Raw genomic sequence first — 13,556 nt, 5'->3', positions numbered from 1 at the left:
ACTATATCAGAAAACTTGGGTTTTTATAAACTGTTTAAATGACTCCTTCTCCCTTCTCGTCCTGCCTAACAAAGTAGGCTACAGGCAGGCGATCAAGGAGTGGAGAGGAGGCCTATTCCTGGTGTGGGAGAATTGTCAGTATTCTGTCAATCATGTTTTAAATAAACGCTGATTGGCCAGGCAGGAGGTGTAGGTGGGAAAACCAGACAGGAAGTGGAAATGATGCAAGGGGAGCAGGAGAATTCTGGGGAGGAGGAAGCTGATTCCCCCACTCCTGCCCAGATCATCAAAGCAGCAGGATGTGATCTGCCAGCTGAAAAAGGTACTGAGCCACGTGGCTAACATAGATCAGTAAAGAATGGGTTAGTCAAGATGTGAGAGTTAGCTAATAAGTAGCCTGACCTAATGGGCCAATCAGCTTTATAATTTACAGAGTCCTCTGTGTGGGTGATTTTCTCTGGGACTAAATAATTGTGGGGACCTGGTGGGAGGACAGAAAACCCCCCAAACAAGCAGGTTCCCCTCATGTTACATATTCCCTCCCCCAACCCCGGCCACTGCGCCTTGGATTACTTCAGGGGACACTATGGAGTCAGCTGGAGTACTTTGGAGGTCATGCTCCCTCCCTTCTACGCCTTCTCTGCTCCCAATTATCTGCTGACCAAGGATGTCCCTGCTACATCAGCCACCAGCAGAGCATTGAAAGAATGGCTGTAAAAGAGCCGCTGTAGAGGACACACATGGCCCTCAGTGTGGGAAACACCCAGGAACATAGCGGCATAGACAACCCTATCACATCCATGTCCTACCCCAGTGCCCCAATGTGATGCAGTTTCCGCGGCTGCCCTGCCCCTCAGATCCTACTTCTCCCATGCTCTGTCTGCAGTGCCAAACTGCCCGACCCCCACATATAGTCCACTTCAGGATCTTCTAGCTAGTCCTCCCGCCACAGGCCCGTGACTTCATCCATGAACTGCAGGCCACCAGAGTGAGCCGTGTCCCAAACAACACACCTACCTCTTGCCTCTGAGTTAATTTCACCCCAGACTCCCTACTTTCTAAGGAAATAAACATTCCTGCCTCTTTGGATACTGTGGTGGTTTGAAAGAAAATGGTCCCCAAAGGGAGTGGCACTTTTAGGAGGTGTGACCTTGTTGGAGTAGGTGTGGTCTTGTTAGAGGAAGTGTGTCACTATGGAGGCAGGCTTTGAGGTCTCAAATATGCACAAGCCATGCCCAGTGAGACAGACCACTTCCTGTTGCTGGTGCATCAAGATGTAAGAACTCTCAGCTCCTTTTCTAGCACCATGTCTGCTTGCATGCTGACTTGCTTCCCACTGTGATGCTAATGGACTAAATCTCTGAACTGCAAGTGAACCTCCACAATTAAATGCTTTCCCTATAAGCATTGCCGTGGTCATGGTGTTTCTTCACAGCAATAGAAACCCTAACTAAGGCAAGTACCATGTGGACTCTCCATGCCCTTCTGGTGATGCCCTTAGCGGCATAATCCATTCTGCTTAACTTCTAGGTACCCTCAGCTCTAGGAAACCCTAATCCCCCAGGTGCACTGAGATGCTGAGGATGCCTCAGTGACATGTTCCCTGCAGACCCCTCTCTTCTAGTGTGTCCACAAGACCTCACACACATCTTTCATGTCGCTTGTCCTCACTGTGGCTGTGTGTTCACACATTGTCTGTCTTTGTACCCTCAGGGATACCAGGTGAATCATGCCAGTGTCTACTGAATGAGGAATCAAACCACTCGCTCTATCTTCTTCTTTTAAATGGGCTCCATTTTTCTGCTAGGATGTGGAAGCCATTAAAACTTTGCAGGATATGAAATTAACTTCGTAAATAGTAGGTACGTGATGCCTCAGTTTTCTAGTGAGAGAAACCAGGTTGCTCGGCAACTGGTGATAAATCTAGCTTACTGCTTTTCTACCTCCGGCTCCTCTCTAGACAACTGTCAGGTCCTTGTGCTTTCATTTCCTATGCTTTAATTTACAAGTTACCTTCATGTGTTTGTTAATATCTTTGTGGCACTTATCAATGAATGGAACATACATTTTAAAAAACATAAATCAGGTCATGGTGGTACATACGGGTAAATACAGCACCTGGAATTTAAGCCCATGCTGGGCTACACAGCTCACCTTATTTCAAAACAACAGCAGCACAGTTTTGAGTTGTTCTCTGTGTGTCTGGGGGTGTGAGGACATAAACTATTTGGGTTTCACAATGGGAATCTGAGAGAAGATGGAACCTTGTAAAAGTCTATTTTTATCGGAAATCTAAGATAACTGTTTGGTCTATCAAAAGTCACCTTTATATGAATTAGAAAATGAGTATCTTGTAGCTTTGTTTTGTTCATAGAAGAATACAAAAGTATCAATAAATTTAAAATATGGAGAATCCAAGAAAGAAAACAAGACAAAGTTTGACACAAGGAAGTTCATGCTTTTGTGTCGTTCACTAGGCCATTTTATCTTAATAGTGCTATGAAACAGGTGCTATTATTTTCCATTTTCATAGATGAGGAAACTGAAGCACGGATTCCTACAACTAGCGAGTGGCAGAGCTGAGACCTGAGAAACAGTAGTGAGGCTTGAGGAGTCATACAGGGCCTTACTATGCCTAACTGCTGCCAATCTGCACGAATGGTTGAGGTGAGCATCATTTAGCTCCTTGCTAGTTTTTCCAAGGCTCTGGAATGCCAAGTAACAACATCATAATCTTTGTCCTGTGGATGCTTGAAGGGCAGACTAGAACAAAGGAGAGAACCAGCATGCATATCCACCCACCTCTACATCCACCCACCCAAGCACCACCCATCCATACATCCATACACCTATGCATCATCTCTATTCATTTACCTACCTGTCCACTCACTCAAACACCATCCATCTATGGTGTGGGACAATGGTCTGTATTCTGTCAATTATATTTTAAATAAACGCTGATTGGTCAGTAGCCAGGCAGGAAGTAGAGGCGGAACAACCAGACAGGAAGGAGAGGCAGGCAATAAGAACAGGAGAATTCTGGGAAGAGGAAAGCTTGGTCCACAGTCATGACCCAGCCACAGAAGAAGCAAGATATGACTGCCTTGCTGAATAAGTTACTGAGCCACGTGGCTAGCGTAGACAAGAATAATGAGCTAATATAAGTTATAGGAGTTAATAGGAAGCCGGAGCTAATGGTCCAATCAGTTTATAACTAATGTAGACCTGTGTGTGATTTCTTTGGGACTTAACGATTACAGGAACTGGGCAGGACAGAAAACTCAGTAAACACATCTATCCACCCATGCATTCCTACATCATCTATCCATTTGCCTGTCTTTCTACCTACTGAAGTATCTTACATCCATCTACCCACGAACCATCCATCCATGCATGCATCCACCCATGCATCAAACACATGGGAAACACACATGTGAAGATGCAGGTCCATGATGCATCTTAGTAACTGCAGAATATTAGAGGAAAAGCTTTATGGAAGGGAGCAAAGGCTCACTAGCAAATAGCCTCAACGGCATATAAACAATATAGAAAATTGAAAACAAGAGGAAGAGAGTTAGTGAAGAAACGTTCCAAGTGAAGAAGAGAAGCTTAACCATGCCAGAGGAAAATAAGGAAAGAAGAGCTGATTTACGAGCAGTAGAATATGTTTGATGCCAAAGAAAAGAAGCTCTTTTGCAATCTATCAAACTCAATTGTAACCATGCGAAAGGGCTCTTTATCAGAGATTGGAGGCATATTAATTTACTGAGTGACACAACAATTCATCAGAAAACCCTACAGTGTAAGACTTAGAGAAACATATTGGTCTATTACACAATGAAACTCGGTTGTCAATCACTTAGGGACTCTCAACCACAGCCTTCCAAAGCACGTTTAGTGATTCATATCTGATACATGGATCATGTCTATATTGGGCTACCCTCCATTCCCACAGCTATGAGCAAGGGAATATTGGCCCTGGTGGGTGAGTGTAACATCCCACTGAATGGCGGAAAGGATCCTGGGGTCTGGTCAGCTTACCTGTAGTGTCAACATCAGCTGAAAGGATCAATGGATGAAAAAGAGCAGAACGAGCAGCATGCAATACTGTCTGTATCATCTGGGAAATGTACAGTCTTTACACAGGCAAAATATGCGTGGCACAGTCATGCTAAGAATTAATAGGTCTGGGCAGGTTTATCTCTCTGGGGCTAGAGAACACTAGCTAGTGTGCACATTATATATAGAAGCAATTATTTATGTGAAGGGAAAAGAAGCACCTAAAGAAGCTGTTGTTAATTAACTAATGGATTTGAGTGTTTTGCTGTCATGTCTTAATGCCCAACACATGTGTGTCTGGAACCAGCTTCGGATTCCCTGGAACTGGAGTCATGGATGGCTGTGAGCCACCATGGGGGAGCCCAGGACTGAACCAAGATCCTCTGCAAGAGCAATAAGTGCTCTTGACTGCTGAACTGTCTCTCCACGTCATCTAGAGAATCTTGAAATCTGCTTATGGGGCTAAAGAAAACCAGTGCGAAAAGAACATGAATAGCACTCAGCTGTATTCGTGGGTGAAGTACAGGAGGCTAACAAAGAGATGCATGGTGGGTTCTTTTCAGTTCTCAGTAAATCTAGATGCTAAGTCACGGCAAGATGAACAAAGAGGCTGCCTCTGTTTTGTCCTCCAGTCATCCAGAGCCAATGTCACCTGGTTCCATAAGCCCAGAACTCCGACAAGGAAGTAGAGGCTGTGGCCACAGCCCCCATAGGGGAGGTTCCCACTCACGCCTGAGGCTTGAGAACCAACTCTCTACTTCAAGAACTCCCCTAATACAACTTCTGCGGTCTAGGGTCTAAGCAATAATTGGCTATAATTTATCAGGTTGTGGTGGTGTAAGCCTTTAACCCTGGAACTCTGGAGGCGGAGGCAGGTGGATCTCTGCAAGTTCAGAGCCAGCCTGGTGTATAAAGTAAGGAGTTCCAGGCCAGCCAGGACTACACAGAGAGGCCCTGTTTCAAAAACGCAAAACAAATAAATAATAAAATGATAATAATAAAGGTGTATTAATTTTTAAATCATTATGTTTGTAATATGCACGTGGGAACATGTATTAGTGTCGGAGGATAGCTGTGGGAGTCAGTTCTCTCCTTCCACCATTTGGGTTCCAAGGATCAAACTCGGGTCATTAGACTTGGGAGCAAGCACCCCTACCTACTGAGCTATCTTACTGGGTTTGGTTCCTAGCATAGGGTAGGAGTTGCCTGGAGATCACATTGTCATCTAGAGCTCTTGCAAGCTTCTTAAGCTAACACTGCTAATTTGCACTCCCCCCAAACATTTTGGGAATGCCCTTAAAAAGAGAGGCCTAGTAAGCAACTGAATATAAATGCTCTCTCTCTCTCTCTCTCTCTCTCTCTCTCTCTCTCTCATCATTATGTGTGTGTATGATGTGTGTGTATGTAGACACATGTGCGGAGGTCAAAGAACCACTTTGTAGAATCAGTTCTCTTCATCTTCTTGGGACTTGAACTCGGATTCTTAGGCTTGCTTGGCAAGGGCTTTTACCAGTGGAACCATCTTGCTGGCCCTTTACCCTCTCTTTAATATCTCTAAGCCTGTCCTGCTCTGTGGTTAAACGGAGCCGGAATGGGCACTGCCCACGGGAATGCATTCTAAGCACCACAGTTCACCCTCGAGCCTGTATACTATCCTCAGCACTTGGCACAGAGCTGGCGCCCAGCGGCACTCCATGAAGACCTGTGGGCTGATTAAATAACTCCAAAGCAACAACCTGGAAGTAGGCTGCTGCTCTCCAGTTCTCTGGGGCATCATTTGTGCTACTCGGAGAACAACTCTCCACAGAGCACTCTGGTTGCCCTTTCCCTTGAAGACAGTGGCCAAAAGGAAGCACCTAGGAGGAGGCTCAAGGTGTCTCTCCACCAGGAAATGGTTGCCTCGTCCCCAGGTATCTGTGAGATCTGTTAGGGAGAAATGGGAGTCACCAAGCAAACTTGACTTTGAGTGTAAAATTAAGTTCAAAGACATACTGAGTACGGCGGCAGATCAGGAGCAGACAGAGGACTGGGCAGGAGCCGAGATGCTGAGAACTCAAATGCAAGAGACCTCTCTCTTTAACCCCAGTTTTCAAACGGAGAAACCGCTTCTAAACTCACATAGGTGACACAAAACCTGGCTTGTGGGTTGAAGCTGTGGCTTAGTGGCAGGGTACTTGCCTAGCAAGCTCAACATCTCAGGGCTTAAAATAGCAGGCTTCCGCTGTCAAGAGTGTCTGTGGCTTGATTGTTCCCACCCAAACTCACATTGACATTTCATCTTCGTTGGGAGGTGTCAAGAAGTAGGACCTTTAGGAAGTGTTGGGTCATGGCTGGATTACTGGGTTATACTAAGAGTGGCTTTGTTGTAAAAACCATTTTGGCTGTGGACCTTGCATTTTTCTGCTCTCCAGAAAGCCTAGCATTGTCTCAGGAACCTGTAGTGAGTACCTACCAGCAAGGAGGGCGGACCGACCTGATCTTGAACTTCCCACGGGTCAGAAAACCTGAGAGACGATGTCCTCTCTTTTCCTTACAGAACCTTCAATCTTAGATATTTTATAATAAGTAATAGAGAACCCAAGAGCGTAGGGAGGAACTTAAATAGATGAACCAATGGTCCCGTGTAGTCGTATCAAAAGCTGCCCACTACCCTGATGCCCCTGACTCGAGTACTCTTACGCATCTTTGCCTTACACCTGTCCTACTTGGGTGGGGTTGTTTCTGTTTGGTTTGGGTCAGTTTGACAGAAACTCAAGTTATCTGGGAAGAGGAACCTCAGATGAGAAAATGCTTCTGTTCAGGTTGCCTGTAGGCAACTCTGAGTAAGCAGGACTAGGGAGCCAGTATCACTACTCCTAGGTTTATGCTTCAGTTCTTGCCTCCAGGTTCCTGTCCTTCTTGCATTCCTGCCTCGATGCCCCTCAGGGGTAGACTGTTACCAGGAAGTGTAACGTGGAATAAATGTTTTCTTCCCTAAATTTCTTTTGTTTGGTCATGGTGTTTTGTCATAGCAACAGCAGCCATTCCTGAGACAGGAGCCTCTTCTCAACCATCCCCTCCCACAGCATATGAGCAAAGAGCCCTCTCTGTGGATGAGCATTGCCAAGAGCTTCTCGTCCTCAGCTCTTCTTCACCTGTGCACCTGTGGGATGATCTTTTTAACCCAACTTTAGGGGATCAAACGCAGGTTATCAGGTTTGCACACTGAGTACTTTTACGGGCTGAGTCAGCTTACGGGCCCAATAGCTGAAACTTTTGCGTATTTTGCTTTCTTTCTTTCTTTTTTTTTTCCGCAACAACCTGTTCTCCAGTTTTCTGAAAACACTGACTAAGTATTCAACAATTCAATCCTGATACGGGCCTTCCTTGACCTTGGACCAAATGGTGCCGTTTCCCGTGAGTCGCAGGGCTCTGTTGCACAAAGCTATGCTCATTCTGGCACCCAGTCCAGAGGTTTGAGCCACCTGGACTTCTAACAGACCAGTTACAAATTGGAGGTTCCCATGATCTCATCCCCACATTTGATAGCTACCTAGAGGAATTTATGAAACTTCAAAGGTCATTATTACTGGTTTATTATGAAGGATACACTTAGGAATAGTCAAATGGAAAAAAAAATGTCCAGGGCAAGGTACAGGGCATAGGACAAACAGAGTTGCAATGCCCTTCCAGGCACCCTACCCTCCAGAAACAGCTCCAGAGCTCACCAAATTCTGTGTTTAAGGAACAGATTAAGGCAGGATTTAATCTCCAGCCCCACCCCCTGCAGGTGGGTGGGCGAGGTTAGAAATTCCCACTAATCCTCTAATCTAAGCATTAGGTACGTCTCAGGGTTCCACCCCGAGGCTATCTAGAGTTCCGGGTCAAAACAAACTCGTTAGCTTAAACTATTAGCTTCAGTGATTATCAAAGGGGCTCATTATGAAAAACAAAAGACACTTCCTGCCACTTTGGAAACTCTTGTTTAAGCAGCAGGGGACCACAGTCACCTTCCGGAGAAGCTGTGTGCTTCTCTGAGCTCTGCCGCAAAGGAGCTCACCTCAGGGTCTGTAAGGTCTCAGTCTGGCCACACTGTCTCACGTTGGTCCAGGCCTCCACACCTGTGCCCTTCATGGAACAGAAGAGTATCTCACAGCTGATTAAACCATTCCTCAGGACTCCTATTTTTAGACACGCCCTCTGGGATGTGCTGTGTCATTAAAATGTTGCCCGAGGAGGAAGTGGCAGTCAATTTTCACAGGCTGTCTTCAAAGTCAGGGAAGACAGCAGCAATTGCATTCCCTGTAAGAGTCTTGGTGATTGGAGCTTAAATGAACAAACTGTTGCATAAGCTTTCAAGAACTTAGAAGCAGGACAAACAGACAAACAAAAGAATATTTGATTATTAAATATATCAAATAAGGGATTTCTGTTCTAAGAGGTACAGAGTTGAGCAACACTGACCGGCACAGTAGCATCATCACATTTATGTCTAAAATTGACCATAGATCAATAGTTAGAGTGCTTCAAAACAAAGCAAATCCAATGGAAAAGAAACAAAAAATTCTGTAAACATGCCCTGAGAAGAGGAAACCCAAAAAGATTCACAATCTTATCAAAAGAGGCTGAAAATTCCTAATTATTAAGAAAACACAAGCTGCTGACAGGCTGGGCAGAGGTAAGAACAGGCAAAGTCGGGGCTTGAGGAGATGGTTCAATGGTTAAGAGCACCTGCCACTCTTGCAGAGGAAAGCAATGTGGCACCCAGCACTCACATCAGATGGCTAACAACTTCCAGTGACTTCATCTCTCCAGAGGATCTGATGCCCTCTCTGGCCTCCACAGGCACCAACACATGTACACACATGTACACACACAAATACATGAAAATAAAAGCATCTTTTTTTTAAAGAAGAAGAAGAGGTAAAGATACAGAGATTAATCCTCTGCCTGGATGTTATCTGAGGAGCTAAGTAGTAGGCTTTAAGCCTGCAGGAAGACAGCTGACAATCCTTTGCCAAAGGAAGAACCAAGCACACACATTGTGACCAGTAACTTTGCACTGGGGTGTGGAAATCCTCACAGTGGAATCTGCTGAATCTGTGAGGCAGGGAATTGGTTAGAACATCTCCAAATCTACCAGAGTCTGATGTGAGAAGAGGTCACCATGCACCATGACACACAGGGACATGGCACATAGAGAGTGAGGTGGGAAAATCATAAATGCAAGGTTACTGTGGTGGTTTGAACGAGAATAGCCCCCATAGGCTCATACGCTTGAATACTTGGTCCCCAGCTGGTAGAATTAGAAGGTGTGGCCTTATTGGAGGAGATGTATCATTGTGGGAGGGCTTTAAGGCTTCAAAAGACACACACCATTCTCAGCGTGCCCCTCTCTGTCTGCCTCCTCTTTGTAGATGGAGATGTGAGCTCTCAGTTGTTGCTGATACCATGCCTTTGCTCTGCCATTATGGACTCTAACCCTCTGAAACTGTTAAGTCCAATTAAATGCTTTCCTTAGTGAGTAGCCTTAGTCATGGTATTTTGTCACAGGAATAGAAAAGTAACTGAGACAGGAGTCAGCATTTGTGAGGTGGAGGCAGGAGGACCAGAGGTTCAAGGGACATCCTGTACCACACAGTAAGTTAGAGGCCAGTTTAGGCTATGTGAGACCTTAAAAAGAAAATTATGCTAAAAGGAACAGTCTAGACAATAGTACTTAGAAAAGACGGTGGAGGGGCAGCTGGCGGTAGTCTGTGCTAGGCTGTCAGACCCACCTAGCCTGGCAGATGCCATGTTCTCTTCTTCCCAAACCCCAAGGTATAGGAACTAAGCTTTAGTGGCATTCACTGCGCCAGGGGCTAGGAGTTTCTCATGGCACCATGTGCTGTTTACAGGCTAGGGGTTAGCACCCCTCTTCCCCAGTTAAGGAACATGAGGCTCAGAAATAACCAGGGCAAAAGGAAGAAAAGAAGAATATTCCCAAGCAACTGAGCCTCCTTGTAATCTTTTTCTGCCTTCCTTCTTCTCGTTTCTAAAGAATTAAAAAAAAAAAAGAAAGGAAAAAAAAAAGAAATCAGTACTGTGCTTTCCTGACCTCTGAGCCATTTTATGCAATAGCTTGATGTGTCTTCCTCTTATACCTCAGGGGACACCAGTCCTTCCACTAGGATAGATAGCTACCCCACCTGGCTGCTTCTGTCATCCCCTCCCCGTTTCTGCCTAGCAGCAGGGCCCAAGGGGGTCTTCAAGCTCCTCCTGGTCCTCTGTAGCCACCAGAGCAGTTCTCTGGGGAGTGTGGCAGGTCTCGAGAACACAAACTATCTCCAAGGCTCCTACTCTAATTTCCGAGGCTTTAGGGAATTGGAGATACCCCTTTACAGCTGTCCACGCTGATGGGGTCTCCAAGTATCCCAGAATCAAGACATAGCAGGTGGCTGGAGGGGGGTTATAACAGAGGAGCCACAAACTCCTCAGGCTTTAGTATACTAAGTGAAGATGCTCTGTAAGATCCGAAGACTGCAGAGCCCTGCCACGTGCTGTATGCTACAATAGCTCGCATTCATGCAGGTCAATCCGTGTGTTTTAAACTCACCCACAACTCATCCCACAGATAAATTCTGACGGCAGCGATGGAAAGCTATGGACTTTGTCTTTCCCTTTCCTCCCACTCTTGACACGGGTCAGTGTAGCTGACTCTTCCCTGTCCAATTATTTTGAGGGAAATTTGTAAGAAAGCAATTCCCTCCCACAAAAAAAGTCTTGGAAACATTCAAGGAGGATGAGCTCCAACTCACAGCACATTGTTGTGGCCTCATCTAGCAGCAGAGTGAGTTCCTGAGGTCTTAGAGAGGGACCTGTGTTTACTGAGGAGTATTTACACAACCGAGGGGAAAAGAGTGTTAGAAAGAGGAAATGCTGCAAAGTGGCGGTTTATACATGAAATCAAAACAAACTCCCACAGTGTTTATCCTACCCTTCTGGGGGAAGGAGAGATGTGAGCTAGTTAACAATCCAATTATGTAAATGTTTGTACTGCCATACTACTTACAGAGATTCAAGCAGGCCTAGCGGTGGAAAAAAAAGAGGGCTGAGAGACCACAGAGCTCTTGAGACCTGCGATTCTTCTTCTGTCAAGCTGAACAGGGCCTTCCTCCATCAGCTCTGGAGGCTTGGAGGCCTAGAACGCCCTCGCTTTAGAACCTCTAAAGCAGCGTTGGCTAAGAGGGAGCCCTCCCCTTCTCCGACCTCTGAGCTGTTCCTGTACACAGCGGGTGGTCTGCCTTTGGAACCTTCCTTTCCCTGTCACGCCCTCTGATTTCACAGAGTTCTGGGTACCCACCCTGTTATTTCTCTTGCAAAGCTCTTATGTTTTTGTGGAGATTGTTCTTATTCCCCCACCCCACAAGCTCGCAGAATCGTTTACTCTAGGAATTCACACCTGGTTGATCATGAGTGGTGGATCGATTAATTTTTACATCTCAGTTATGTTTATTTCATTGTTTCCCCCCCCCCCCCACTTCTCAACAAGCAACGCACATTTCCGACAGAGTATTGGGAAGTGATTTTTTTTTTTTTTTCGAGACAGGGTTTCGTTTCAGCTATCAAGCCTGTCCTGGAACTAGCCCTTGTAGACCAGGCTGCCTGGAACTCACAGGGATCCACAGTGATCTGCCTCTGGAGTGCTGGGACTAAAGGTGTGAGCCACCACCGCCCCGCATTAAGTTTGAACATTTTAAGATCTCTCTCTTCCTCCTTCCCTTTGAGACAGAATCTCACGTTCCCTAGTCTGGCTGTCTTTGTTAGCACACCTGACCCTCTGGTCTCCCCCAGGCTTGGCCCGCGGACCGAGTTTGCGCAATGCTGTGGATTGCACAGGGCCTATGGAATTCTAAGGAAGCACTCTAAAAATCCAGCTGCACCCCCAGGTCCCTTATCCCTCAATCTGGGCTCTTCTACAATCTCTACAGTCAAGAGGGTTTTATTGAACCCTTGAAATACAGATTCTCCGCATTTGTGTTCTCTCTGATATTTCTTTTTCCTCGAACCCGCGTGTCAGTGTCTGGGAGTAGCAAGAACAGGCATGGAGATCATATTGTGTGCACACAGTACTTTGAGGTAAATATTTTTCTTTTCGTTTTATAGAAGATTTGACCACTGAGGCCTAATAAATAACTTACATAAGGTGACAGCACTGGAAATCTACCTAAGAAGGTGAGTTTGTAGTGCTCAGACCTCAGGGCCAATTGGGTGTGGTGGTCCATCTCCCCCCCTTGGGGCCTGGTGACCTGAATAATTTTTTTTTACCCTGTTTCCCTTTCAGAAAAGTGGGGATGAGACGTTCTTTGAATGATGGAGCAGATGGAGATGTGGAGGAGACCGATTGGTCTCCAGCCCTCAATAACTTCCAATGTTCCTACCTACCCCTGCCCTCCCTCTGCTAAATCACTCCGTAGGCAGGATCCCCCTTTTAATACTCAGTTCACTGTGGGTCCCCAAAAGCATCAGTTTAAGACTATCATACAAGGGACGCAGTTTGCATCGACGCGGCACACTGGCCTGAGTCGAATTCCACTTGCTCATCTGTGAATCCTTTCTCTGCCAGGGCACTAGGGAGTTCTCCAGCCCCTCCCTCTGGGCCCGGGGTCCTACCCCGGTAACCTTCTTCTTACCATGGCATCATAGCGCAGGGTGTTCATGAAGTGTGACACTTCAAGACCTTTGTAAACGGTGAACCAGATGGTGCCTTGGTACTGGTCGCCGGCATCCAGTAGCAGCACGTTGGGTTCCTCCTTGCGGATCTGCTGCACCTTGGTGTAAAGCCTCGCCACGCCGCCCACGCACTGGCTGGCGTTGAGGCACTTGGTGGAGTCCTCGCTGGTCTGCTCCAGCCGGCTGTGCACGTCGTTGGTGTGCAGGATCGTGAGTTCCCAGGCTCTGGCTGCCGGCCACAGCAACAGCAGCGCGCTCAGCGCGATGTGTAGCCACCTGGGCGGCTGAGCGGCCGCCGGAGCAGCCGCCGGACGCATGGCTGTCTAGAACGCCTTGAGTTGGTGGACTGGCCAAGAGCCCGACGAGCTCCGGCTACCCTGGCCTCCCCTAGGCTACGGGGAGGAATAGGGAGAGGCGGGGCCGGACGCGCCTCCTCCAGTCCAAGGCCCTCCTGCTGGCAGGCGCACTCCGGGAGTCACCCGATCTGACCCTGGCACCCCAGGCACTAGGGACTGGATGTGGAGCGACTGGCCTGGCACATGCACCCGGCAGGAACAGAGAGGAGGTTGTTCGCGCGGTGAGCGGGCACCTTCGGGAGCCGGGGTTCCGTAGACCCCGGCGGCACTAGTAGCTGCAGGAGCTGCCTCACCGATCTTCACCTCTTGAGGACACCGATTTCTCTACAAGAGTGTACTGCTTGTGTGGCGCTGTGGCTTGCAGACGAAGAGAAGAGAGATGGGGTGGGAGAGAGAGAAGTCCAGGGCTCACCGGGAGGAGCGCTCCGCAGTTACAGCGGTGGGACCAGG

General features: G+C 47.1%; 1 protein-coding gene across 1 annotated transcript in view; it reads right to left on the bottom strand.

Annotated features, from left to right (window-relative positions):
• The window catches only part of Nt5e (5'-nucleotidase ecto), a 47,597-nt gene extending 34,455 nt beyond the window's left edge, over positions 1-13,142 (bottom strand). Inside the window, exon 1 of the mRNA XM_048435809.3 lies at positions 12,711-13,142. Within this exon, the coding sequence (XP_048291766.3) occupies positions 12,711-13,067 (357 nt within the window). The 5' untranslated portion in view covers positions 13,068-13,142. The remainder of the gene's footprint in view (positions 1-12,710) is intronic.
• Positions 13,143-13,556: the final 414 nt, after the last annotated feature.

Source organism: Myodes glareolus, chromosome 4 (assembly GCF_982192425.1).
Source record: "Myodes glareolus chromosome 4, mMyoGla1.1, whole genome shotgun sequence".
In the NCBI taxonomy this organism is placed as follows: Eukaryota; Metazoa; Chordata; class Mammalia; order Rodentia; family Cricetidae; genus Myodes; species Myodes glareolus.
Note: the sequence above shows the minus strand (reverse complement) of the source record. Positions and strands in the feature narration are given on the sequence as shown.